We start from the raw sequence: 26,055 nt of genomic DNA, 5'->3' as shown, positions 1-26,055 counted from the left end.
AATAAAATAATCCAGTACTACATCGTAGTTCAATAGTACTTTAAAGCATGTGGTCAGTAGTGCTATAATATTTGTTTTGAAATGAAAATTTGTTTTAAACAATTGAACAATTTGAACATACTGTGAATTTTTATATTTGCTTATGGACAATTTCATCTGCAAAAAGTATAGGTGTAGGTAGAAAATAGCTTCTACATGCTACCTTGGTTCACCATGTATGTAGTGTACCACACCAGTCCATATCTGGTGTTACAATTTTTCATTCAGTTTCAGATAACCAACCTTCTAACACTGCACAATAACTCACAAATTGCTACCTACTCAGTGCTCACTTCCATGAATAAGCTTCATGTCTCTTGCAAGATAAAGAGCTATATTTCTCATAGTATGCATTTCTTAATCATTTAACTGTATAAAATGGGACTGATGTTTTTATTAGTTTTCTATTTTTTAATATGTATTACTAAAAACATTTTTCGTGTGCTATGTACCTAATATATTTTTCCCATATATCCTGCAGTTTGTATTGCATGATTTTTTTCATAGTGAGGTGATTTTCAGGAAGGCATATGCCATGTTATAGCAGAACTGACTATAATTTGTCAAGGAAATTTTATTGTTTTCATATACATGAACTTACTCGTAATACAATGTACATTCAGTAAAAGAACATAGTAAATAGTCTGACCTTATCATTAATTTTGTTTTGTTTCTATTCAAATAATCTTTCTTGAAAAATAGTATAGCAATTCTCAAAATAAAATGGAAATCTTAATAATGTATATTATCATTTATTTCCCTATAATTTATTGTCTTTATTTTTGGCTTATATAACTTACACAGAAAACAAAGCCTACACGTGATCAAACAAAGAAAACTATGAAAACAGACAAGAAATATACCAAAGAAAAATCTGAGGATTCAGAAGAGTAAGACATAAAGATGCATTCTAATATTTTCTGTTCTTGTTGATTTATTTTATACCAACAATTTGAGGTCACATAAAAATAACTTATTAATAGGTTTCTAAAAACCATAGCATTGTTCATGAGCCAGTAGCAACATTTTGGTGAACAATGGACTGCATATATGACATTGTTCCTGTAAGATTATAATGGAGCTGAAAAATTCCTATCACCTAGTGACATTGTAGCCACTGTAAGATCACAGCAAAGTGCATTACTAAGTGTTTGTGGTGATGCTGTTGTGAACAAACCTACTGTGCTGCGAGTTGTATGAAAGTATAGCACATAGTATTGTGTGATACATATTACTTGATGATGATAATTAATGATTATGTTACTGGTTTGTGTATTTACTATCCTATACTTGTTATTGTTATTTAAGAGTGTACTCTTTCTACTTATAAAAAAAGTATGCTGTGTTATGCCAGCAGCAACCTCATATATCTCATGTTTACCATGTCTCTTAAATTGCATCATTTTTCTCTTGTGCTTGATTTAATGTCGTTATTTTATAAGTTCTTGTAGCCTAAGTGTATAGTGTTTATAAAGTCTACAGTGGTATACAGTAATGTCCTAGGCTTTTTCACACTCACTCACACTCACTCACTGACTCACAAAGAGCACTTCCAGTCCTGTAAACTCCATTTATGATAAGTACCTTATGCAGGTATGCCATTTTTAATACTATATTTTTGCTGTACATTTTCTATATTTAGATATATTTAGATACAGCATTATTTAGTACAGTAACATGCTGTACAAGTTTGTAACCTATGAGCAACAGGCTATACCATATAGCCTAGGAGTATAGCAGGCTATACCGTCTATGTTTGTGCATGTGCACTATGTGATGTTCACAAAATCATGAAATCGTCTAACGATGGATTTCTCAGAATGTATTATGGTTGTTAAGCAGCACATAACTGTATATAGTTTTATAAGCAAGCTAGGATATGATTGTGGGAGAAAGCTGAGAAGGGAAGAACAAAGAACTAAAGAGGAGGAGAATGAACCACTACATATTTAGGAATGGTAAATAGAATTAAATCTATAAACAATTTCAGGGAAAATAGTTTACATTGTGTCCTTGGTGGTCTAGCTAATGATTTGTAATTTGTATGTTAAGTCCTTCTTCTGGGACTTTTTTTTTTTTAACTGAAATTCTTCATTGTATTTATTTTATAAAACCAATTATCTATTTATTATGTATGTGGATTTTTGTAAAGTGGCCTTGTTAAATGAATATTTTCTTCAGTAATATAAAATAATTTTGCATTTTGAATTGCCTTGGTCAAACCGTAATATAAATATATAGCTTAAAAAGATCTAATGAATTCAATCTTTGTAGAGCTCAACAAATTCTGAAAAGAAATTTATTGGAGAAATGGCCTTGACCATTGACTTACAGAAGAAAAGATGACCAGAGAAGAAAAAATGAACCAATGTACTTTGAAAATCATTGCCCCATTTCATCTTTTCATATTTTAATCATACCAGTGAGAAGTTACTTTGAGAAATGTTGTTCAATTATTCGTTATTTAACCTACATGGATTTTATGGCTTTCAAAAATATTAATTTCTTTAGAAAAAAATTGTTTTTGTAAAGGGTTTAGGTAGCCGTCAAGAAAGCAAAATAGTCTTGCGATTTAAAAAAATCTCATGATGTGTTTTAAAACATTTTTAATTACAGGAAGAAGTCTCTAGTCAAAGAGGTTAATACACAAGAAGATTTCCTTAAAGCCCAGGTAACACATTCTCTCTGTGCATCACAATTTGAGAAGTGCTCTGATAATTGTATGTGTAGACAACGTTAGTATGTATGTGACTATAGGTGTGTGTGTGTATTAAAGTTCTTCCTAAGATATTTCTTTTTTGTTGGTTGAGTGTTCTCAGTAAGTTTTAGAAAATAAACTGGTAAATCCAGGTATGTTTACTGTCAAGGTTATGAAAATTATGATTTACTCAACTACAGGTAATATCATGGAGGAAAGAACATCATACTAGTAGTCAGAACAGGGACTTACTAGTTAAGTGACATTGGACAAGTCCCTTTAACCTACTGGATCTTCATATTTTTTATTATTAAAGTTGCTAAAACTATAGCTGCCCTATCTATCTCAAGAAGGTATAAGAGGAGTAAGAAGCAAATAACAAAAAGTTCTTTAGAAATTGTAAATTATGTAGCCCAATCTTCTTTGTATGATCCAATTAAAAAATGCAAGTAATCCTTTATTTCATCTTTACTTTGGAATACTTTATTTTGCTACAGTTAACTTTTCAATAACCATCAGAGCTTCATACCACCCATTTCAGTGAGTGGCTGGAGTTAAGTTTTCCACAATATGCACGTGAAATATTAAAAAGTCAGATAACATAAATTTGGGAGAAAATGAGAGTGCTGCTTGTGATATTGAATGTAACATGTACAGCTTTATGGTATTAGTCTTCTATTCCTGCATAACAAGTTACCACAAATTTTGCAACTTAAGACAACTTATGTTGTCCCATAGTTTGAGTGAATTGGGGGGTCTAAGCATGGCTTAACTGTGTCCTATGCTCAAGGACTCACCAAGCTGCAATCCAGGTATTAGCTAGGCTCTGTTCTGTTACGCAACTTGGGGTCCTCTTCCAAGCTCAAGTGGCTGTGGCACACTTCAGTTCCTTGTAATTGTAGGACTTAGGCACTCAGCCATGTTGTAGGACTTCTCTGTAGGTGGTTTACACCACGGCAGCTTGCCAAGAATCTATTATGTTTGTTAAGACAGTGTCTTATGTAATGTAATACAATCATGGGAGTGACATCTGGTCACTTTAGCTACATAATGCAATCTAATAGAGGGAATGGCATCTCATCACTGCTACATTCTATTGGCTAGGAGCAAATCGCAGGCCACACTCAAAAGAATGGATCACACAGACCACAGCACCAGGGATGGGGAACATGGAGGCCATGTTAGAATTCTTCTGCCACATTTACTTATGAGCTTATTTTATATAAAACAACATTTTGTATATTTAAAAAGTTATTATAATCCCAGTATATTATTAATGGTAGAAGTCTTTAAGCTAGTGTTTTAGTTAATTTGGGCTTTGTCTTTGTCCATTGAGACTACTCTAACAAAATATCAGGTACTGGCCAGTTTATAAACAGCAGAAATCTATTTCTAACAGTTCTAGGTGCTGGAAGTTTGAGATCAGCGTATCAGCATGGTGGCGTGAGGGCCTTGTTCTGGTTGCAGACTTCTTGTTGTATTCTCACTGGTAGAAAGGGCAAGAGAACCCTCTCATGCCTCTTTTATAAAGGCGTTAATGTCATTTATGAGGGCTCTGCTCTCATGACCTAATCACCTCCCCAGGCCCCCACCTCACAATACCATCCCATTCGGCATTAAGATTTCAGCATTTGAATTTTTTGGGGGTGGGGGCACCAACTTTCAGACCATAGCAGGCTTCCATAACAAAATACCATAGACTGGGTGGCTTAAATAACAAATATTTATTTCTTACAGTTCTGGAGGCTGAGAAGTCTAAGATCAAGGTGCCTGATTCCTGATACACACATGTGTACATATGGCAGAAAGGGCCAGGGAGCTCTCTGGAGTCTCTCCATTAAGGGTATTCATCACATTCATGAGGGTACTACCCTCCTGACCTAATCACCCCCCCAAGGTCCCACCTCCAAATAATATCACATTAGGGATTAGGCTTCAATATATTAATTTTGGGGGGGACACAAACATTCAGTTTGCAGCAGCTAGTGTCATTTTAAATTATTATTTTTAAACGAATGTGAAGTCAATATTTTCTGTGTAGGTATAATTTTTTTCTGGGCAAGGCCTATGAGATTTAATGATAATTTTAAGGGAATCTCTCTCCCTTCTCCAAAATTCCATTATAAACCATCACTGGTGGGCCATATTACAGAGATTAATAGAAGTTAAAAAGTAACTTGTTTAGGGATAGAGAACAAATTAGTTGTAAATCCGAACTGCAAACACGGCTCTCTGAATCCTGCTCAGCAGTTTCAATTTGTGAAAATATATTCAGTTTTGCTTCCTCAAGCAGGCATGGATAATAGAATCAGTTGGTATTGTTATCTGTCTTCCCAAGTATTATACTTATACAGTGCTTAATAAGACATATAAAACTGTATGTCAGTTTTTATAAAGAATCATGTCACCTGCAAAAAGTGACAATTTAATTTCTTTATTCCCACTTTGGATGATTTTAAATTTTTTCTCTTGCCTGATTGCTCTGGCTAGCACTTCCAATATTATGCTAAATAACAGTAGTGAGGGAGCATCCTTATCTTGTTCCTGATCTTAGAGAAAAAGCTTTCAGTTTTTCCCCATTAAGTATGATATTAGCTGAGGGTTTGTCATATATGGCCTTTATTATGTTGAGGTACTTTCCTTCTATACCCGTTTTATTGTTTAAATCATAAGTAGATGTTGTACTTGTCAAATGCTTTTTTCTTCATCTGTTGATAAGGTCATATGATTTTATCCTTTATTTTGTTTGTCTGGTGTATCACATTGATCAATTTATGTATGTTGAGCCATTTTTGCATCCCTGTAGTGAACCCCACCTGATTGTGATGAATAGAATCTTTTCAATGTGTTGTATTCAATTTGCTAGTATTTGTCTTATGATTTCTGCATTTGTATTCATCAGGGAAATTGGTCTGTAGATTTGTTGGGTTCTTTTTTTTTTGTATTGTCCTTACAAGTTTTGTTTCAGGGTAATGTTAGCCTCCTAAAATGAGTTAGGAAGTATTGTCTCTTCTTCAATTTTTTGGAAGAGTTAGAGGAGGACAGGTATTAAATCATCAAATGTTTGGTAGAATTCACTAGTGAAGCCATCTGGTCCTGGACATTTACTGTTTCAGAGGTTTTGGATGGTTGTTTCAATATTTTTGCTGTTGATCTGTCTGTTTAGATTTTCCAGTTCTGCATGATTCAATATAGGGAGGTTATATACTTCTAAGAACTTGTCCATTTCTTCTAGGTTATTGAATTTGGTGGCATATAGTCTTCTTTAGTATTGTTGTATGATCCTTTGTATTTCTGTGGTATCTCTTGTGACATCTCTTTCACTTCTGAATTTTTGTGTCTTTTCCCTTTTTCCTTAGTGAATCTAGTGGGGGGTTTGTCAAATTTATTAACTTTTTCAAAGAACCAGTTCTTTGTTGCATTAATTTTTTCTATTGTCTTTTTGTTCTCAATTTAATTCTGCTCTAATTTTTATTATTTCCTTTCTTCTGTTGACTTTGGGTTTCACTTGTTCTTGTTTTCCTAGTTGTTTAAGATATACAGTTAGGTTATTTATTTGGGATTTTTCTTGTTTCTTGAGATAGGCCTGTACTGGCATAAGGTTTACTCTTGTTTCTTCTTTGACCCAGTCGTTCTTTAGTAGCATGTTGTGAAATCTCCACATATTTGTGGTTTTTCCTCCTTTAATTTTCAGTAGATCGCCAGTTTCAAAGCATTGTATGAGAATATGCTTTGTTTGATTTTAGTTCTTAAATTTCTTGAGGCTAGTTTTGTGTCCCAACATATGGTCTATTCTTGAGAATGTTTATGTGCACTAGAGAAGAATGTGTAATCCTGTAATGATACTATATATATATATATAATAATTCTTGACTGGTAATTTCTCTCTTTCAATAGTTTTAGTATTTGGTTCCACTCCCTCCTGGCTTATAGAATTCCTGCTGAAAAATTTGATGATAATCCAATGGGCTTCCCTTTTTAGGTTACTTTCTTCTTTTCTCTGGATGTCCTGAGAATTCTTTCATTGTCACTAATTTTTGACAACTTTAATATAAAGTGCATTGGAGGAGGCTTGTTTGGATTGAGATAATTGGGTGTTCTTTTTTGGATTCGAGGATCCAGTTCTTTCCATAGGTTGGGAAGTTCTTGTTGAATATTTATTTGATTAGGCTGTGTTCCCTACTCCCACTCTTGTCTTTGTAGTATACCCATTATTCTTTTACTGCTCTTTCTGATGAAGTCAGATAGTTCTTGTAGAGTTCTTTCATTTCTTTTTACTCTCAAGTCTGTCTCTTCTTCCATTTGTATCATTTCCAGATTTCTATCTTTGATATCACTAATTCTTTCCTCTATCTGGCCAGCTGTGTTTCCTAAGCTCATTATTTAATTCTTCATCTCTTTTATTTAGTTCTTAAGCTCTAGAATTACTATTTGGTGCTTTTTAAATTTTCAATCTCTTTGATAAAGTATTCATTTTGTTTGTTGATTTTATTTCTGAGTGTATTAAACTGCCTTTGTGTTTTCTTGCACCTTGTTGAGTTTTTCAGAACTGCCATCTTGAATTCTGTGTCATTTAAATCACACATTTCGCTGTTTCTAAGTTTATTTTCTGGAGATTTTTTATTTTCTTTCTGAGCTGCCTATTACCTTGGTTGTTCGTGATTTTTACTGGATTCTTTCTCTGCTTAGGCATTTATGGGAGTGAACTCTGCCCCAAGTTGATACAAAGAAGTCTCTGTTTTGTTTTCCAGTCGGTGGCAATGGATCATTTTATTTTCTCTTTCAGTACTCTAGGTCTTGGATCTCTGCTGGGTGGTGAAAAATGCCTTACTTCCCTGGGGAGGTTGGTATTTCCTCTATGACCATTCACGTTTGTCTCAGGGCATCACTCCTAAGGGAGACTGTGCTGCATGATGGGCTTCTGAGCCCCTGAAATCCCAATGATGCCCCTGCAGTCAGATGCTGAAGTTACTCTCCCTGAACGTTGTTGTGCTGCCTGAGTTGTCCCAGGTATGTCTGCTTTATTAGCCGTGAAGAGTGGGGATGGGGTGGGCTGGGAGAGGCCACTGGTATGTTTGTGGCTTTGTACTCTTCCCAGTAATGGTGAGTGCCACACCTCAGCTGCCTTGCCTTTGTATCTCCACCCTTGTCACTGGGATTAGCCACAGTGGGTATCTGCCTCTCAAGAACTGTCTCTCCACATCTCAGTGCTATACATATTCTATTTGTAACCAGACACTCACTGCTGCAGTTTCTTCTGGGGCCTGCTGCTACCGTGTTTTCCCCAAAGACTGGGTCTTATAATAATTTATGCTCCAAAAGACGCATTAGGACTTATGTTCAGGGGATGTCATCCTGAAGAGTCATACTAGGGCTTATTTTCCGGTTAGGTCTTATTTTCAGGGAAACACGGTAGCTATAGGAGGGTGCAGGGAAACGAGTTCTTGGTGGGTTGGGGGAAGCATCCTGGTCCGTGGCTTTGTTTTCTGCCTGGCAATGGTGGCTGGTAAAATACTGCTGTCACTCTTCTGTATTTGATCTCTGCCCTGAGGTCTTTGCCCCAATTGCTGGATTCAGCTGTATTACATACTGCTTACTTAGGCAAGAATGTTTGAGGTCACAGAAAGTGCACGTGCAGCCTGAATCCTCCCCTTTTCTGAGGCCCACAGTGAGTTCTGGGTTGTGTCCGTGGCACTTGTCTCTGCTCTTCACACTTCCCTCCTTCCTTGTCCTGCCTGATTCACCCAACTTCAGATGTTTCTGTGCATGGTTCTTTGAGATATGTTTGTATCTTGTGCGGGGAATTCTTTGTTGAATTATAGCTGTTCAACTTGTTGTAACTTCAAGGGGAGAGTTCAAGGGGTCCCCTCTTGCTGCCATGCTTCTGATGTGACTCCCTGTATTTTAGTTTTCAAATGAACTAGTTTGATTTCAGTTTACCCATTAGAGGATTATTATTCCAGTAATTATTCTAATATTTATTTAAAGTATGTACTAAAATAATCCTTTTGGACCCAAGGCTGTCTTTATGTTGTACAAGTTGTATCTTGAACAAGGGGGTGGGCTAAGGCAAAAGTGGGTGATGCCAACTGTACATCCTGGCATAGGCTGCCTTTGCCTGAAAGAAGGGTCCTGCTTCTTAATAATCAAAGATACCATATTGACTAGAAGCCAGAGTTGTACTTAACAAAATCATACTTAGATAAAATGATATAAAATATTTTTTTATTCTATTAACTTCAGATTGTTAGAAAAATAAAGTATATTTACTTCAGGCATGTATTTACTAAGTGGGTGATTTGCAGCTTAATCATATGTATATGAGAAAGGACAAATATAGAATTGATATGGAAATATTGAAATTGTTTTTTTCTATATTTAAAGCCTCTAAAGACTTTTTCGTTTTTTAAAATTGAGATGCAATTGACCGATAACATTATATTAATTTTGAAGCTGAAATCTATGTTAACATATACTGGAGACATAATGTCCTTAGTTAATTCCAACATAATAAATGTACATATAAGAAGGGAATTTTGATATAGTAATTGAGAATATAGAGTTTGAAAATGGGAAGGATTTCTATTTAGAAGTAACAACATGTAGAAAGAGAAAGACTTGAAAGAACAAAGGCTGTTGAGAGAAATTCAAGTGCTTGAGTATAATAGGAATTTTGGATTAAGGAGAGGAGTAGTAGGAAGCCTGGCATGGGCTATATGTGAATGGTATAAGTAGTTTGAATTTTCAGTAATAAATGGGGGCTTATGGAAGAATATTATGAATGATCCACATGATTTTTTTTTTTTAAATATTCTGATGCATTTTATTTTAAATTTTAAATTACATGGTGGTGGAGGAAAAAACTGGCTTTTCAATTCTACCAGGGGTATTACCTGCAATCGCTCCACTCTCATTATCCAACAACAAGAATGTGGTAGCACAATTTCATCAGGAGACATTGCGACCAAGTGAACAGTAGAATAAAGACTGACATATTGCATATTTAAACCTTGCGTATCTGACTTACAAAACAACCAGGCTTCTCTTATGAAGCAGACACATAAACCGAGGTTAACAGATCTCACAGTATTTTTACAGGTTTAATTAGGACCTCTAATTAAGCAGGGTCTCTTGAAGTCCTCTTGTACAAGAGTACAATGGCTTCAGCAAAACCTTCTGTTTATAATACATATCACTGTATTTTTATTTCTTCAGAGTTTATTTTTGACACATGATATTTTTTATTAAGATCATCCTGCCAGCTGTATGAAAGATGAATTTTGGGATAGAGATTGGATTTTGTAGTTGGGGAGAACAATTAGACAGTTTTGTTTTGTTTTTTACAATACTTTAACTCAGTGATAATCAACCTAATTATAAATCATATGAGTTTATTAATATAGAATTGCAAATAGTATTTCTTGTAATCTAAATTTTACCACTGCCAAATGGTATGATTTAATTTTATAAAAGTATTGATTCTTTCAAATATAATAAACACATTTCTAATCAGAATTCAAAAATGGCTTTTTAAAGGAGAAATAATTTGAAGATTATGTAGAACTTACCTGTAAAATCACCTAGGAGCCTTTTTTAAAAAAAATGCTGGTTCTGACCACTTTTCCAATTCCTTTTGAGATTATTGTTGCATGTATTTTGGTAGTTTATATTTTGATATAAATTTATCCATTTCTAGTGGCTTTTTATTGCTTGGAATTTTACATTATGTTATCTTTTGGTCCTTTTTGATTGTTTTCTTTTTCTGTATCTTCGTTTCTACCTCTTTTCCATTTCTTATCCATTTACAAAATTATGGGGGTTTTCTTTTGTTTGTTTATTTTCCTTTTAATCATGTTTGTTGGCGTATTATTATAGGCTTTTTAAACTACCTGGTTTTGGGTTTCATTTAGCTATTGTACTGTTTTATTTTTTGTTGCTGTTATTTTTTTTTATTTAATTACTTTAACTTTTATCTTTATTAATTTCTTCTATCTCTTTTTCTTTAGTTTATTTTTAGTTCCTTTCAAATATGCATTAGTTGTATATGTAATTTATTTATTTTCACTTTTGTTTAATAACAATAAACACTGTCCAGGCTATATAATTTTCATTGAATACAACTTTATTTGTATTTCATAGGCATTTGAGTTTTTCCTTGTAAAAAAATGCTTTTAGCTCACCTTTTCATTGTTGGTCTACTTTTTATAGAACAAACATGAGAAAATATGACATAAAAAGTCTACATTTTGGAAATTTGAAAAGGTTTTCTTTGTCGTCAGTGCATATTTTTGTTTCAGTTTAACTCTATAACTACACAAACGTTTAGAGGTTTACTACATCAGTAATTATTTCTTATTGATTTAGGGGTTGGCTAGGCTCAGAGGGATGATTCTTTTTCTGCTCCATGTTGTATCAGCGGTGGTCACTTAAGTAGCTTCATTTAGCTGTGGAATGTTCAAGATGTCTTCCTGGAATGTCTGGTGGTGGGTGGAATGGCTAAGGACTGAGTCATTCTCTCTCATATAGTTGCTCATCATTCAGTGGTCAAACCCAAGTATCCTTACATGACAGCTGGAATCCAGTAGATAAAAGCAGAAGCTGCAAGACCTTTTAAGACCTGAGCTCTGAAGCTTTAGAACATAATTTCCACATCTTACTGGTTAGGGGTAGCCCAGGCTCAAAGGGAAGAAAAATATGCCACATATCAGTGAAATCATATGGTACTTGACTTTTTCTGTCTGACTTAACTTCTCTTAGCATAATAATCTCAAGATCCATCCATGTTGTTGCAAATAGTGCTATTTCATCTTTTCTTACCGCAGAATAGTATTTCATTGTGTATATATACCACATCTTCTTTATCCAATCATCTATAGAAGGACACTTTGGTTGTTTCCATGTCTTGGCCACTGTAAATAAAGCTTCAGTGAACATCAGAGCACATATATCTTTATGGATAAATATTTTCACAAATTTTGGGTAGATACCCAGAAAAGGGATTGCTGGGTCTATTCTATTCTTAATTTTTTGAGGAAACGCCTTCATTTCTAATGCGTTTTTTGGAGCAAAAATTAATATAAGACCCAGTCTTATTTTAATGTAATATAAGGCCAGGTATAATATAATATAATATAATATATAATACCAGGTCTTATATAATGTAAGACTGGGTCTAATATAATATAATATAATATAATATAATATAATATAATATAAGACTGGGTCTTATATTAATTTTTGCTCTAAAAAATGCATTACAGCTGATGGTCTGGCTAGGTCTTATTTTCGGGGAAATACGGTAGGTATGTTTTTAACCTTCCAAGTTACTCCAGGCCTCAGTTTTGTTAATTGTTCTGTCACCACATAACAGAGCCCCTCCCCCCTTTTGTAGCTTTCAGTATTTTCCACCCTTCAATATTTCAGCCTCACCTCCTTCTATAGCCGTTAATAGACTATTTGCTATTCCTCTAGTCTTCACCTATAGCCTTCTTTCTACTTTTCTGGTCTTCACCAGTAGTCTCTTTACCACCCATCTAGCTTCTGCTCACTTGTTGGACCCAAAGACAATGACACATGTTTTAAGTTTTTATTGTTGCACCACCATGCTTCTAGGTATTTCTATTGCTGCCTATCAAACTACCCCAAAACTTAGTTACTTAAAATAATGATGACATTATTTCTCACAATTCATGGGTTTGCTGCACTCAGCTGGGCAGTGTCTTTGTTTCATGTCATATTGACTAATGCCACTTATGTGGATATATTCAGCTGGGAGCTCACCTGAAGCTCAATGGGAGCTGGCAGTGTCCAAGATAGTTTCTCTCACATGTCTGGTTTCTCATCATTTATTAGTTTAGCTCAAGCTTCTTTACATAGTGGCTGGGACCCACGCAGGCAAAAGCAAAAACAATAAAGCTGTTACAGACTGATGTTGAAAGTCCTTGAAGATTTTTCTTTTTCTTTCCTTTTTCTTTCCTTCCTTCCTTCCTTCCTTCCTTCCTTCCTTCCTTCCTTCCTTCCTTCCTTCCCTCCCTCCCTCCCTCCCTCCCTCCCTCCCTCCCTCCCTCTCTCTCTTTCTTTTTTATTTATTTATTTTTTTTACCACACTTCGTAAGGAAGTAATAAGGCTAGCCCATATTCAGGGGGAGGAGAGAGGGTATTGAATGGAAGAAATTGTCGGTAGCCATTTATGGAAATAATCCAACACAATATTCAATTTTTATAAGTGTTCTAATAACAAAGTAATGTAAATTATCTATTGCTAGGTATACCAGTTAACTTTTCCTAAATAGCAAATTACTCCTAAACGTAGTGATTTAAAACAGCAGATCTTGATTATTTCTTTTAGTGTCTGGATCAGTGTTCTCACTGGGCAGGTTTGGGTTGGGTTGGATGGTGTAAGATAACTTGATTCACATGTGTGAGGTCCTAGCTAAGACATCTAGGCCACATAGGACTTCTTTCTAGTCACTAGTCATCCCTTATTCCTAGGTAGTTTATAGAAGGATTCTTAATAGCAGCGAAGCAAATAAAGCTGGAAGACTTCTTGAGGCTTAATATAGTGCCATTTTCATTGTATCCTACTGGCCAAAGCAAGTCACAAGCTAGCCCAGTTTCAAGTAGTGAGGAAACAGACTCCACTTTTTAATGGGAGCTACTACAAAGAATTTATGGCTATTTGTAGTCTACCACAGTGGGGTATGTATTCTCTTTCCCTTTTTCTTCCCCCTCTCTTTATAAAATTCAATTAAATTTAGATTTGTTTCAGTGTTTTAATTCTCTACCTTTATTAGTTAGAAAATAGGCTAGGCTGCTATATAGAGACCTCATATAATTCAACAGTTTAAACAAGATAGAATATTACTTTTCTCTCAAGGAAAGCTTGAATAGGTGTGGGTATAGTAGTTTGATGTTTTCTGGGACTCCATCCTCTTAATTCTTGCTCTCATTTTTCATTGGAGTTTAGAAATTTTACTAGGCCTTAAATTTACTCAGCTCAGGGAGGTATTGTTTTCCTATTTAATTATTTCTTTTTCTTTTTCTTTTATACCTCTGTAACTAATATTTAAATATTATGATTCTTAGACTAATTCTTAAATCTCTCTTTTTAATCGTGGCTTCTATTTGTATGTTTGTTTTGTGTGATGAGATATTTTTTCCATTTACTTTACAATATTTCTAAATCTATTCTTATAAGTAGCATTTCTCCTTTTCACTTTTTCTTCAACTTTTAAGTTAAAAAATCATGTTTTTATAAATAAAATCTCAGGAGACCCTAATTCGGGGCTCTAAATGCATCCATCAGAGATCTCTATCACAGTTCTAAAGTTTTCTTCCTAATAATTTTCTGTCCCTTTAGTTTTGCTTCAATAGGGATACCTCTTTGGATTGTTCAACTTGGCCTTCCTGTCTGAAGTTACTTAGTCCCAGCAGATGATTTATTGTATTTCTCTGCCTGTTTGTGGATATGAGTTTCCTTAGCACATCATAGGCCATATATAGCAATGTCTTGAGCAGTGGCTAGAAGGTTTATTTTCCCCCATTATCAACAGATTCTGTTTTTATAGATGCCGTGTTCTCTAAAATTTCAATGAGAATAAAAATGGAGACTTAAAGCTTTATTTTGTTTCTTAAAATAACTCTGTTTCTGAAGTGGGATATTTGCTCTATACTTTAAGATAGTTTTCCATTTTCATTTGACCTTCATTTTTTTCTGATGAGAAGCAGTCATTCATATCATCATTTCTCTGTGTGTAATTTGTCAATTTTCTTTGTCTACCCTCAAGATTGTTTTCTTTCTACGTGGTTTTCAACAGTTTGACTCTTATGTGTGTGGGCATGATTTTCTTTATATACATCAACATGGTGTTTGCCGAGCATCTTGAGTATGTAGATTTCACTAAGTTTGGGAAATTCTTAACTTCTTTTTCAAACACTTTTTCTACCATTTCTCTCTCTCTTTTTTTATGGAAATGCAGTTACATTTTAAATATTTGATATTATTCCAAATGTTTTTCAGTCTCTATTCATTTTTTCAATCATTGTTTTTTTAGATAGATATTTTCTATTGATGTATCTACAAATGGTCTGACTCTTTACATTGCCATATCCAATCTGCTCCCTTGTTCATCCATTTAAATTCATATGTTGTATATTTCTGTACTAGGATTTTTATTTGTCTGTTTTTTATAATTTTTATTTGTATGCTAAGATTTCTATACTTTCATTTATTATGAGCATATTTTCCTTTACTTTGGTTATTGTTATAGCAGTGGCTTTAAAATTCTTGTATGCTGGTTCTAAAATCTGGACTATATAGGAATCGCTCTCTGTAGATGGTTTTTCTTTTTATTTTGTCCGGACTAGTTGTTTTAAATAATTAAAAATAATTTTTTTCAATTACAGTTGACATACAATATTAGTTTCAGGTGTACAACATCATGATTAGACATTTATATAACTTACAAAGTGATCACCCTGATAAATCTAGTACCCATCTGAGACCACACATAGTTATTACAATATTATTGACTATATTCCCTATGCTGTACTTTGCATCCCCATGACTATTTTGTAACTACCAATTTGTACTTCTTAACCCCTTCCCCATTTTTATCCATTCCCCCCAAAGTGCCTCCCCCCTGGCAGCCATCAAAATGCTCTCTGTATCTATGAGTTTGTTTCTGTCTTGTTTGTTTATTTTGTTTTTTAGATTCCACATATAAGTGAAATCATATGGCATTTGTCTTTTCTGTATGACTTACTCCACTCAACATAATACCCTGTAGGTCCATCAATATTGTTGCAGATGGCAAGATTTCATTCTTTTTTATGGCTGAGTAATATTCCTTTGTATAGGTATTAGTCCCCACAGCTCACTGAATTTGTTCATTATTTCTTAGTCTTTTTCCTTTCATTATTTTAGTACTTTTTGATTACCAGTATATATTTGATTTTTCTGAATAGTATTTTCATATTTAAACTAAAAAATTTATTTGTGAACCTTAACAATTCTCATTAAAAATTCATTACTGTATTTATTAATAATTTCCATATTTTGGAGAAATGTTACACTTTGTTTTTAACTTAAGTGAGAAGTTTGCCACTGTAGTGAATTGTAACTTGTGGTTTGAAACAGGAAATAACCACCTAATACTTTAATAGGTCTCTATTATTGAGCTCATCTAAAATTTTTAGCAAGCTAATTGTTAATTTTTTCTTTACTTTTTTGAATAAAATAATCTAGTACTACATAGTAGTTCAAGAATACTTTAAAGTATGTGATCAGTAGTGCTATATTTGTCTTGAAATGAAAATTTGTTTTAAACAATTGAACAATTTGAACACAATGTGAATTTTTCATTTGCTTATGCACAATTTCATTTGCAAAAAAGTATAGGTGAAGGCAGAAAAGAGCTTCTACATCCTACCTCTGTTCACCATGTATACAGTGTACCACACCAGTCCACATCTGGTGTTACAATTTTTCGTTCAGTTTCAGATAACCAACTTTCCATCGATGCACAGTAACTTCTAAGTTGCAATCTATTCATTTCTCACTTCCACGACGAATATGCTTCATGTCTTTTGCAAGATAAAGAGCTGTATTTCTCATAGTATGTGTTTCTTAATCATTTAACTGTGTAAAATGGGACTAACATTTTTATTAGATTTCTATTTTTTAAAATGTATCACTACGGGTGGCCGGTTAGCACAGTTGGTTTGAGTGTGGTGCTGGTAGCACCAAGGTTGCCATTTCGATCCCTGCATGAGCCAGTGTGAGCTGCGCCCGCCATAAAAAAAAAAAAAAAAAAAGTATCACTAACAACGTTTTTTTGTGTGCTGTGTACCTAACCCCAGTTTCCCCATATATCTTGCAGTTTGTATTGCATGATTTTTCATATATCATGCAGTTTGTGTTGCATGATTGTAGTGAGGTGATTTTCAGGAAGGCATATGCTATACTATAGCAGAATTGACTATAATTTGTCAGGGGAATTTAATTATTTTGATATACATTAACTTATATACAGTGTATTTTTAGTATAGCACTATAATAAACATTCTGACCTTATCATCAATTTTATTTTGTTTCTATTCAGATAATTTTTCTTGAAAAATAGTATAGTGATTCTCAAAATAAAATGGAGATTTTAGTAATGTATATTATCATTTAATTCCCTATAATGTATTGTCTTTATTTTTGGCTTACACAGAAAACAAAACCTACACATGATCAAACAAAGAAAACTATGAAAACAGAGAAGAAATACACCAAAGGAAAATCTGAGGATTCAGAAGAGTAAGACATAAAGATACATGCTAATACTTTCTTTTTTTGTTGATTTATATTTTCAGTTTATACCAACAATTTGAGGTCACATAACTTATTAATAGGTTTCTGAAAACCATAGCATTAGCAAATATGGTCATGAGCCACATAACAACATTTTGGTCAACAATGGACTACATATATGACAGTGTTTCCATAAGATTATAATGGAGCTGGAAAATTCCTATCACCTAGTGACATTGTAGCCACTGTAAGATCACAGCACAGTGCATTACTAAGTGTTTGTGGTGATGCTGTTGTAAACAAACCCACTGTGCTGCGAGTTCTATGAAAGTATAGCACATACTATTGTGTGATACGTATTACTTGATAATGATAATAAACAATTATGTTACTGGTTTATGTATTTACTATCCTATACTTTTTATTGTTATTTAAGAGTGTACTCTTTCTACTTATAAAAAATGTATATTGTTAAACAGTATGCTGTTATGCCAGCAGCAGCCTCATGTATCTCACGTTTACCATGTCTCTTAATTGCATCATTTTCTCTTGTGCTTGATTAATCTCCTTATTTTTATAAATTAATGTAGCCTAAGTGTATAGTGTTTATAAAGTCTACAGTGGTATACAGTAATGTCCTAGGCTTTTTCACACTCACTCACACTCACTCACTGACTCACCCAGAGCAGCTTCAAGTCCTGCAAGCTCCATTTATAAGTGCCCTATGCAGGTGTACCAATATTTAATACTATATTTTTGCTGTACATTTTCTATGTTTAGATATATTTAGATATACCATTGTGTTACAGTTGCCTACAGTATTGAGTACAGTAACATGCTGCACAGGCTTGTAACCTATGAGCAACAGGCTATACCATATAGCTTAGGTGTGTAGCAGGCTATACCGTCTATGTTTGTGTAAGTGCTCTCTGTGATGTTCACAAAACCATGAAATCATCTGATGATCGACTTTTCAGAATGTATTATTGTTGTTAAGCAGCACATAACTGTATATAGTTTTATAAGCAAACTAGGATATGATTGTGGGAGAAAGCAGAAAAGGGAAGAACAAAGAACTAAAGAGGAGGAGATTGAACCACTACATATTTAGGAATGGTAAATAGAATTACATCTGTAAATAATTTCAGGGAAAATAGTTTACATTGTGTCTAGCTAATGATTTGTAATTTGTATGTTACGTCCCTAGTCTGAGCTGTTCCCCCCCTTTTTTTACTGAAATTCTTCATTGTACTTATTTTATAAAACCAATTATCTATTTATTATGTATATTGATTTTTGTAAAGTGGCCTTGTTAAATGAATATTTTCTTCAGTAACATAAAATAATTTTGCATTTTGAATTGGCCTGTCAAACCCTAATGTAAATATATAAATTAAAAAGACATAATGAATTCAATCTTTGTAGAGCTCAAGAAATTCTGAAAAGAAATTCATTAGACAAGTGGCCATGACATTTGACTTAAAGAAAAGATGATCAGAGAAGAAACAATGAACCAATATACTTTGGAAATCCTTGCCCCATCTCATCTTTTCATATTTTAATCATACCAGTGAGAAGTTAGTTTGAGAAATGTTATTCACTTATTTATTATTTAACCTATGTGGATTTTATGGCTTTCAAAGTATGAATTTCTTTAGGGAAAAAAATTTTTTATAAAGCGTTTAAGTAGTCCTTAAGAAAGCAAAATAGTCTTGCGATTTAAAAATCTCATGATATGTTTTAAAACAATCTTAATTACAGGAAGAAGTCTCCAGTCAAAGAGCTTAAAATACAAGAAGATTTCCTTAAAGCCCAGGTAACACATTCTCTCTGTGCATCACAATTTGAGAAGTGCTCTGATAATTGTATGTGTAGACAACGTTACTATGTATGTGACTATAGGTGTGTGTGTGTATTAAAGTTCTTCCTAAGATATTTCTTTTTTGTTGGTTGAGTGTTCTCAGTAAGTTTTAGAAAATAAAATGGTAAATCCAGGCATGTTTACTGTCAAGGTTATGAAAATTATGATTTACTCAACTACAGGTAATATCATGGAGGAAAGAACATCATACTAGTAGTCAGAACAGGGACTTACTAGTTAAGTGACATTGGACAAGTCTCTTTAACCTACAGGAACTTCATATTTTCCATTAATAAAGTTGCTAAAACAATAGCTGCCCTATCTATCTTAAGAAGGTATAAGAGGAGTAAGAAACAAATAACAAAAAGTTCTTTAGAAATTGTAAAGTATGTAGCCCAATCTTTTTTATGTAATCCAATACAAAAATACCAGTAATCCTTTATTTCATCTTCATTTTGGAATACTGTCTTTTGCTATTTTGTGAAAATGTATTCAGTTTTGCTTCCTCAAGCAAACATGGATAATAGAATCAGTTGGTATTAGAATCAATTGATAATAGAATCAGTTGGTTATCTATCTTCCCAAGTAATTATAGTGCTTATACAATGCTTAATAAGGCATATAAAACTGTATATTAGTTTTTATAAAGAATCATGTCATCTGCTAACAGTGATAGTTTAACTCCTTTATTCACACTTTGGATGATTTTAAATTTTTTCTCTTGTCTGGTTGCTCTGGCTAGGACTTCCAATACTATGGTAAATAACAGTAGTGGAGAGGAAATTCTTGTCTTGTTACTGATCTTAGAGGAAAAGCTTTCATTTTCCCCCTGTTAAGTATGATATTAGCTGAGGATTTGTCATATATGGCCTTTAGTATGTGTTTATACCCATTTTATTAAGTGTTTATACCCATTTTATTAAGTGTTTAAATCATAAACTGATGATGTACTTGTCAAATGCTTTTTTTTGCATCTACTGATATGGTCATATGACTTTTATCCTTTATTTTGTATTCTTTATTTTGTTATTTTGTATTCTTTATTTTGTATCACATTGATCGATTTATGTATATTGAACCATCGTGCATCCCTGGAATGAACCTACTTGATTATGATGTACATAATCTTTTTAATGTTGTATTATATTTGCTAGTATTTTTCTTAGGATTTTTGCATCTGTATGAATATTCATCAGAGATATTGGTTGTTTTATTTTTATTTTTTTGCATTATCCTTACCAAGTTTTGGTTTTAGAGTAATGTTAGCCTCATCAAATGAGTTAGGAAGTATTGTCTCTTTTTCAGTTTTTTGGAAGTGTTAGAGGAGGACATGTATGAAATCATCTTCGAATGTTTGGTAAAATTCAGTAGTGAAGCCATCTGGTCTTGGACATTTGCTTTTCCAGAGGTTTTGCATGATTGTTTCAATTTCCTTGCTATTGATCTGTTTAGATTTTCCAGTTCTTCATAATTCAGTCTATGAAGGTTGTATATTTTGAAGTACTTGTCCATTTCTTCTAGGTTATTGAATTTGGTGGAATATAGTCTTTCATAGTATTGTTGTATGATCTTTTGTATTTCTGTGGTCTCTGTCATAATATGTCTTTCACTTCTGATTTTATTTGTGTCTTTTCCCTTTTTTCTTAGTGGCTATTGCCAGGGGCTTGTCAAATTTATTAATTTTTTCGAAGAACCAACTCTTTGTTGCGTTAATTTTTTCTAACGTCTCTTTGCTTCTCTATTTTATATAATTCTGCTCTAGTTTTTAGTATTTTCTTTCTTTTGCTGACTTTGGGCTTCACTTGTTCTTCTTTATCTAGTTCTTTAAGATGTAATATTAGGTTGTTTATTTGGAATTTTTCTTGTTTCTTGAAATAGGTCTGTAATGGTATAAAGTTTGCTCTTATTACAGCTTTGCAGCATCCCAAAAGTTTTGATATGTTGTATTTTCATTCTAATCTTTTTCTATGTATCTTTTGATCTTTCCTTTTATATCTTTTTTGACTCAGTCATTTTTTAATAGCATGTTGTGTATTCTTTACATATTTGTGGTTTTTCTCACTTTCTTTTTCAGTAGATCTTCAATTTTAAAGCATTGTGTTTGGAGACCATGCTTTGTTTGATTTCAGTTCTTAAATTTGTTGAGGCTAGTTTTGTGTCCCAACATATGGTCTATCCTTGAGAATGTTCTATGTACACTAGATAAAAATGTAGAATCCAGTGTTCTGTGATGAGAAAGCTTCTGTAATGTAGATTGTGTTCATTGTGTCATTTAAGGCTGAGGTTTCCTTATTGATTTTCTGTTGGGATGATCTATCTATGGCTGTCAATGGGATATTTAGGCCCCCTACTATAATTGTGTTTTTGTTAGTTTCTCCCTCTTGTTCTGTTAGTAGCTGCTTTATATATTTTGGTTCTCCCTGATTGGGAACATTTACATTAATAAGTGTTGTATCTTCTTGATGTATTGTCACCTTTAGCATTATGAAATGTTTGTCTTTGTCTCTAACAAAGTGTTGGAAAGACATATACTTTTCATTGAACAGTTTCAGTTGTGAAAAATTAGTGTAAAGAAGAAAAAAGTGTACAGAGATTTTGTTCAACTATGTATAATATAAAATTTTTTATACTGACTGGGTGGTGAATACACAATGTGACATATAGATAATGCATTACAGAATTGTACACTTGAAACCTTGTAACTTTACTAACCATTGTCACCCCAATAAACTTTAATTTATAATAAAACCAAAAAAAAAAATGTTCAATTACCAATATGGCCATTGATAAGAAATTTGCTAAATAAATTAAGGTATGTTATTAAATGTACTTCTGTTAGCTATTCTCATTTAGATGTTTATTTATTGTCATGGACACATATCTATGACATTACATAATGAAAAGTCATATTGTGTATGTATAGTATGATTCAATAGGTAAAAATTAAAAATATATATGTACAGTAGTTATATTTAGAAATATTTTAAAAAGATATACATCAAAATGTTAACAGTGAGTTTTTTGTTTATAGTGAGGTTATTTGTGAATTTTATTTTGTTGATCTATATATTCTTTCATAGAAAATAATATTTTAAAGAAAAATTTTATTCTAGAAGGAGTAAATTATTTACACATTTTCTTTTATTATTTGTTATGATAGATGCCATTCTGGTTACAATCCAGCACTTTGTATAATGTATACCTTTTACTGTGGTTGTATACTAATTACATCCTTTAAAAAAATAACAGCAGGAGAACCTCTTGGGTATAAAAATAGTCCTTTCATTGGAACAGATTCCATCATAGTTTTTAATTTTGAGGATCTATTAAACTATGGATTATATCAGTGGTTTAACTTAGGTTCTTCTAACTCAGTAAAAATGAAGTTGAGAAGTAATATAGGAATGAATATTTGCAGATTCCTGAATGTTGTAATATTGGCAGGAAAATGTCACAGAAATAATGCTTGATAATGGTTACTTTCTAAAACACAGGAAGCTGAAACAGCTAAGCTTCAATTAAAGCATTTCCTAAATCAAGGAGAGTTACTTAAAAGTGAGGAGATGACCCACACCACAATGGAAAGGACTGTTAGTAAAATAGAAATTAAAGGTGAAGATTTAAAATATATACCAATGGAAAAAGAAACAAAAAAAGCACAAGTTGTAGATTCAAGTGGACAAGATACAAAGGGTAAAATCCAAGAACATCCGCAGGTAAGGAAATAACCAAAATAAAGACAGTAATATGTGCTGTAACAGCTTAATCTTTTATATTATTATTTATTTTAGATATTATTTAAAAAATCTCTATGCCCCTTTTTTGCTTGGATTATTGCCTTTTATCTTCTGGGTATATTCGTTGTTATTTTGAATACAAATCTACACATTAAATATGCATTGATTTTGTTGCTGATTTTTTTTTTAGGCATCCAAATTTTGAATTTCATTTTCAGGATAGTTGTGCCAATACAGACTTGTCAGATATAAAATAATTTCTTATTTATTTATTTATTTATTTATTTATTTATTTATTTATTTTTGCTGTATATATATATTGAGATAGATTTGACATACATTATATTAGTTTCGGGTGTACAACATAATGGTATGACATTTGTATATTTTGCAAAATTTTCAACACAATATGCCTGGTTAACATCTGTCACAATACCTAGTTATAGAATTGTTTTTCTTATAATGAGAACTTTGAAGATTTTACTTTCCTAGAAGCTTTCAAATGCACAATACAGTATTATTAACTATAATAACCATGTTGTACATTACTTCCCCTGGACTTATTGACTTTATAACTGGAATTTTGTACATTTTTACTTCCTTCACCCATTTTGCCCATCCTTAACCCCCATCAGTGGCAACTACCGATCTGTTTTCTGTATCTATGAGTTTAATTTTTTTTAGATTCCACATGTACCTGAGATCATACAGTATTTGTCTTTCTCTGTGTGACTTATTTCATATAACATAATACCATCAAAGTCCATTTATGTTGCTGCAAGAAAAAAATTGTAACTTTGTATGGTGGTGGATGGCGATTAGACTTATTGTGGTGATTATTACATCGGTATATACAAATGTCAAATCATTACGTTATATACCTGAAACTAATATTACTTTGTATGGCAATTGTAATTCAATTAAAAAAACACTCACAATGAGGTTGTTACTTCAGACCTGTTAGAATGGCTGTTATCAAAAGGACAAAAGAGAACAAATGCTGCTGAAGATGTGGTGGAAAAGGAACCCAAGTGAAATTTCAGTGAGAATGTAAATTGGTGCAGCCACCATGGAAAACAGTAATGAGGTTTCAGAAAAAATTAGAAACTGAACTACTGTATATTCCAATATTCACAAATCTGGGAATAAGCAAATGAAATGAAAACTAGATCTCAAAGTGATGTCTGTACTTTTATATTCATTGCAGCATGATGCACAATAGCCAAGACATGAAAACAACTTAAGTGTCTATCAGTGGATGAATGGGTGAAAATGTGATGTGATGCACACACACACACACAATGGAATTTTATTCAACCATTAAAATGTAGGAAATCCTGCCGTGCAACAACATGGATGAACCTTGAGGGCCATCCCTCATTTATAATTAAAATAAATCAGCGGAGAAAGACAAATGTTGTATGATCTCACTTGTATATGGAATTTAAAAATGTTCAACTCATAGAAACAGAGAGTAGAATGGTGGTTGATAGGGGCTGAGGGTTGGAAAAAAATGGGGAGATGCTTCTCAAAGGGTACAAATTTCAGTTACAAGATGATTAAGTTCTGGAGACCTAAGGTACGGCATGACCACTACAATTAACAATATTGTAGTGTATATTCAAAAGTTACTATGAGAATACAGCTTTAATTTTCTCATCATACAAAAACAAAATAGTAATTATGTGAGACAATTACAAGTTAACTAACCTTATTGTGGTAAAAATTTCACTATATATGTATATCCAATCATCACATTGTATACCTGAAACTTATACAATGTTAATATGTCAATATAAAGGTGGAAAAATATAAACAAGAAAAAAAGTAGTTATATTTTGTTTTTGTACCTGTTTTGGTTTGTATGATTTTTCATTTCTTTGTATATAGTGCTCCTTCCTTTTATTTTACTACTTTTAATTTTTTTTTAATTGGGAATATTGGGGGAACAGTGTGTTTTTCCAGGACCCATCAACTCCATGTCAAGTCGTTTTTTCAATCTGGTTGTGGGGGCACAACTCAGCTCTAAGTCAAGTCCTTGTTTTTCTTCAATTTAGTTGTGGAGGGTGCAGCTCACGGGCCCATGTGGGAATCGATCTGGTGACCTTGGTGTTATGAGCACTGCACTCTAACTACTGAGCCAACCGGCTGCCCTGGGAATTTGTGCTTCTTAATCTCTTCCTCCTTTCACCCATCCTCCCAACCCCACTCCCATCTGGCAACCGTCAAAATGTTCTCTGTATCTATGAGTTTATTTTTTTTTCGTTTGTTCATTTATTTTGTTTTTAAGATTCCACATATAAGTGAAAGTATGTGGTATTTGTCTTTTTCTGTCAGAGTTATTACACTTAGCATAATACCCTCTAGGTCCATCCATGTTGTTCCAAATGGCAAGATTTCATCCTTTTATGACTAAGTAATATTCCATTGTACATGTATATATGCCACATCATTATCCATTCATCTATCAATGAACACTTAGATTCTTTCCATATTTTTGGCTATTGTAAATAGTGCTGCAGTGAACATAGGGGTGGAAATGTCTTTTTCGAGTTTTGTTTTGGGTTTCTTCAGATAAATGCCTAGAAGTTAAATTTCTGGGTCATATAGTAGTTCTATTTTTAACTTTTTTGAGGAACCTCCATACTGTTTTCAATAGGGGCTGCACCAACTTATAATCCTACCAACAATGCACAAGGGTTCCCTTTTCTCCACCCCTTGCCAGCACTAGTTTGTTGATTTATTGATGATAGCCAATCTGACAGGCGTGAGGTGGTGTATCATTGTAGCTGTGATTTGCATTTGCCTCATGATTAGTGATGTTGAACATCTTTTTATATGTCTGTTGGCCATCTCTATGTCCTCTTTGGGGAAATGTCTGCTCAGGTTCTCTTCCAGTTTTTAATCGAACTGTTTGCTTTTTTGGTGTTATGTTGTCTGTATATGTTCTTATATATTTTGGATATTAACCCCTTATCAGGTGTATCATTGGTGAATACATTATCCCATTCAATAAGCTGTTTTGTTCGATGGTTTCCTTTGCTGTGCAAAAACTGTTTAATTTTATGTAGTCCAATTTGTTCATTTTTCTTTTGTTTCCCTTGCCCAAAGAGATATAGTCCAAAAAAAAAATATTACTATGAGTTATGTAAAAGAATACTGCCTATATTTTCTACTAAGAATTTTATGGTTTGGGGATTTACATTTAAGTCTTTAATCTATTTTCAGTTTATTCTCATATATGGTGTAAGAAAATGATCCAGATTCTGTCCATTTCCCCAAACCACTAATGTAGGGACTGTCTTTAGCCCACTGTATAGTCTTGCCTCCTTTTTCATAGGTTAATTGACCATATAGGTGTGGGTTTATTTCTGAGTTCTATATTCTATTCTATTGTTTGCATTTATGCTAATGCCATGCTGTA

At 33.1% G+C, this 26,055-nt stretch overlaps 1 protein-coding gene across 1 annotated transcript in view; it reads left to right on the top strand.

Moving 5' to 3' along the window:
* The window catches only part of CCDC7 (coiled-coil domain containing 7), a 159,940-nt gene that overhangs the window by 52,874 nt on the left and 81,011 nt on the right, over positions 1–26,055 (top strand). The window contains exons 12-14 of the mRNA XM_074324828.1: positions 16,954–17,039; positions 18,795–18,849; positions 22,389–22,610. Coding sequence (XP_074180929.1) covers positions 16,954–17,039; positions 18,795–18,849; positions 22,389–22,610 — 363 coding nt within the window. The remainder of the gene's footprint in view (positions 1–16,953; positions 17,040–18,794; positions 18,850–22,388; positions 22,611–26,055) is intronic.

This window comes from Rhinolophus sinicus, linkage group LG02, assembly GCF_036562045.2.
Source record: "Rhinolophus sinicus isolate RSC01 linkage group LG02, ASM3656204v1, whole genome shotgun sequence".
NCBI lineage: Eukaryota > Metazoa > Chordata > Mammalia > Chiroptera > Rhinolophidae > Rhinolophus > Rhinolophus sinicus.
This window is presented reverse-complemented; position numbering and strand designations above follow the sequence as displayed.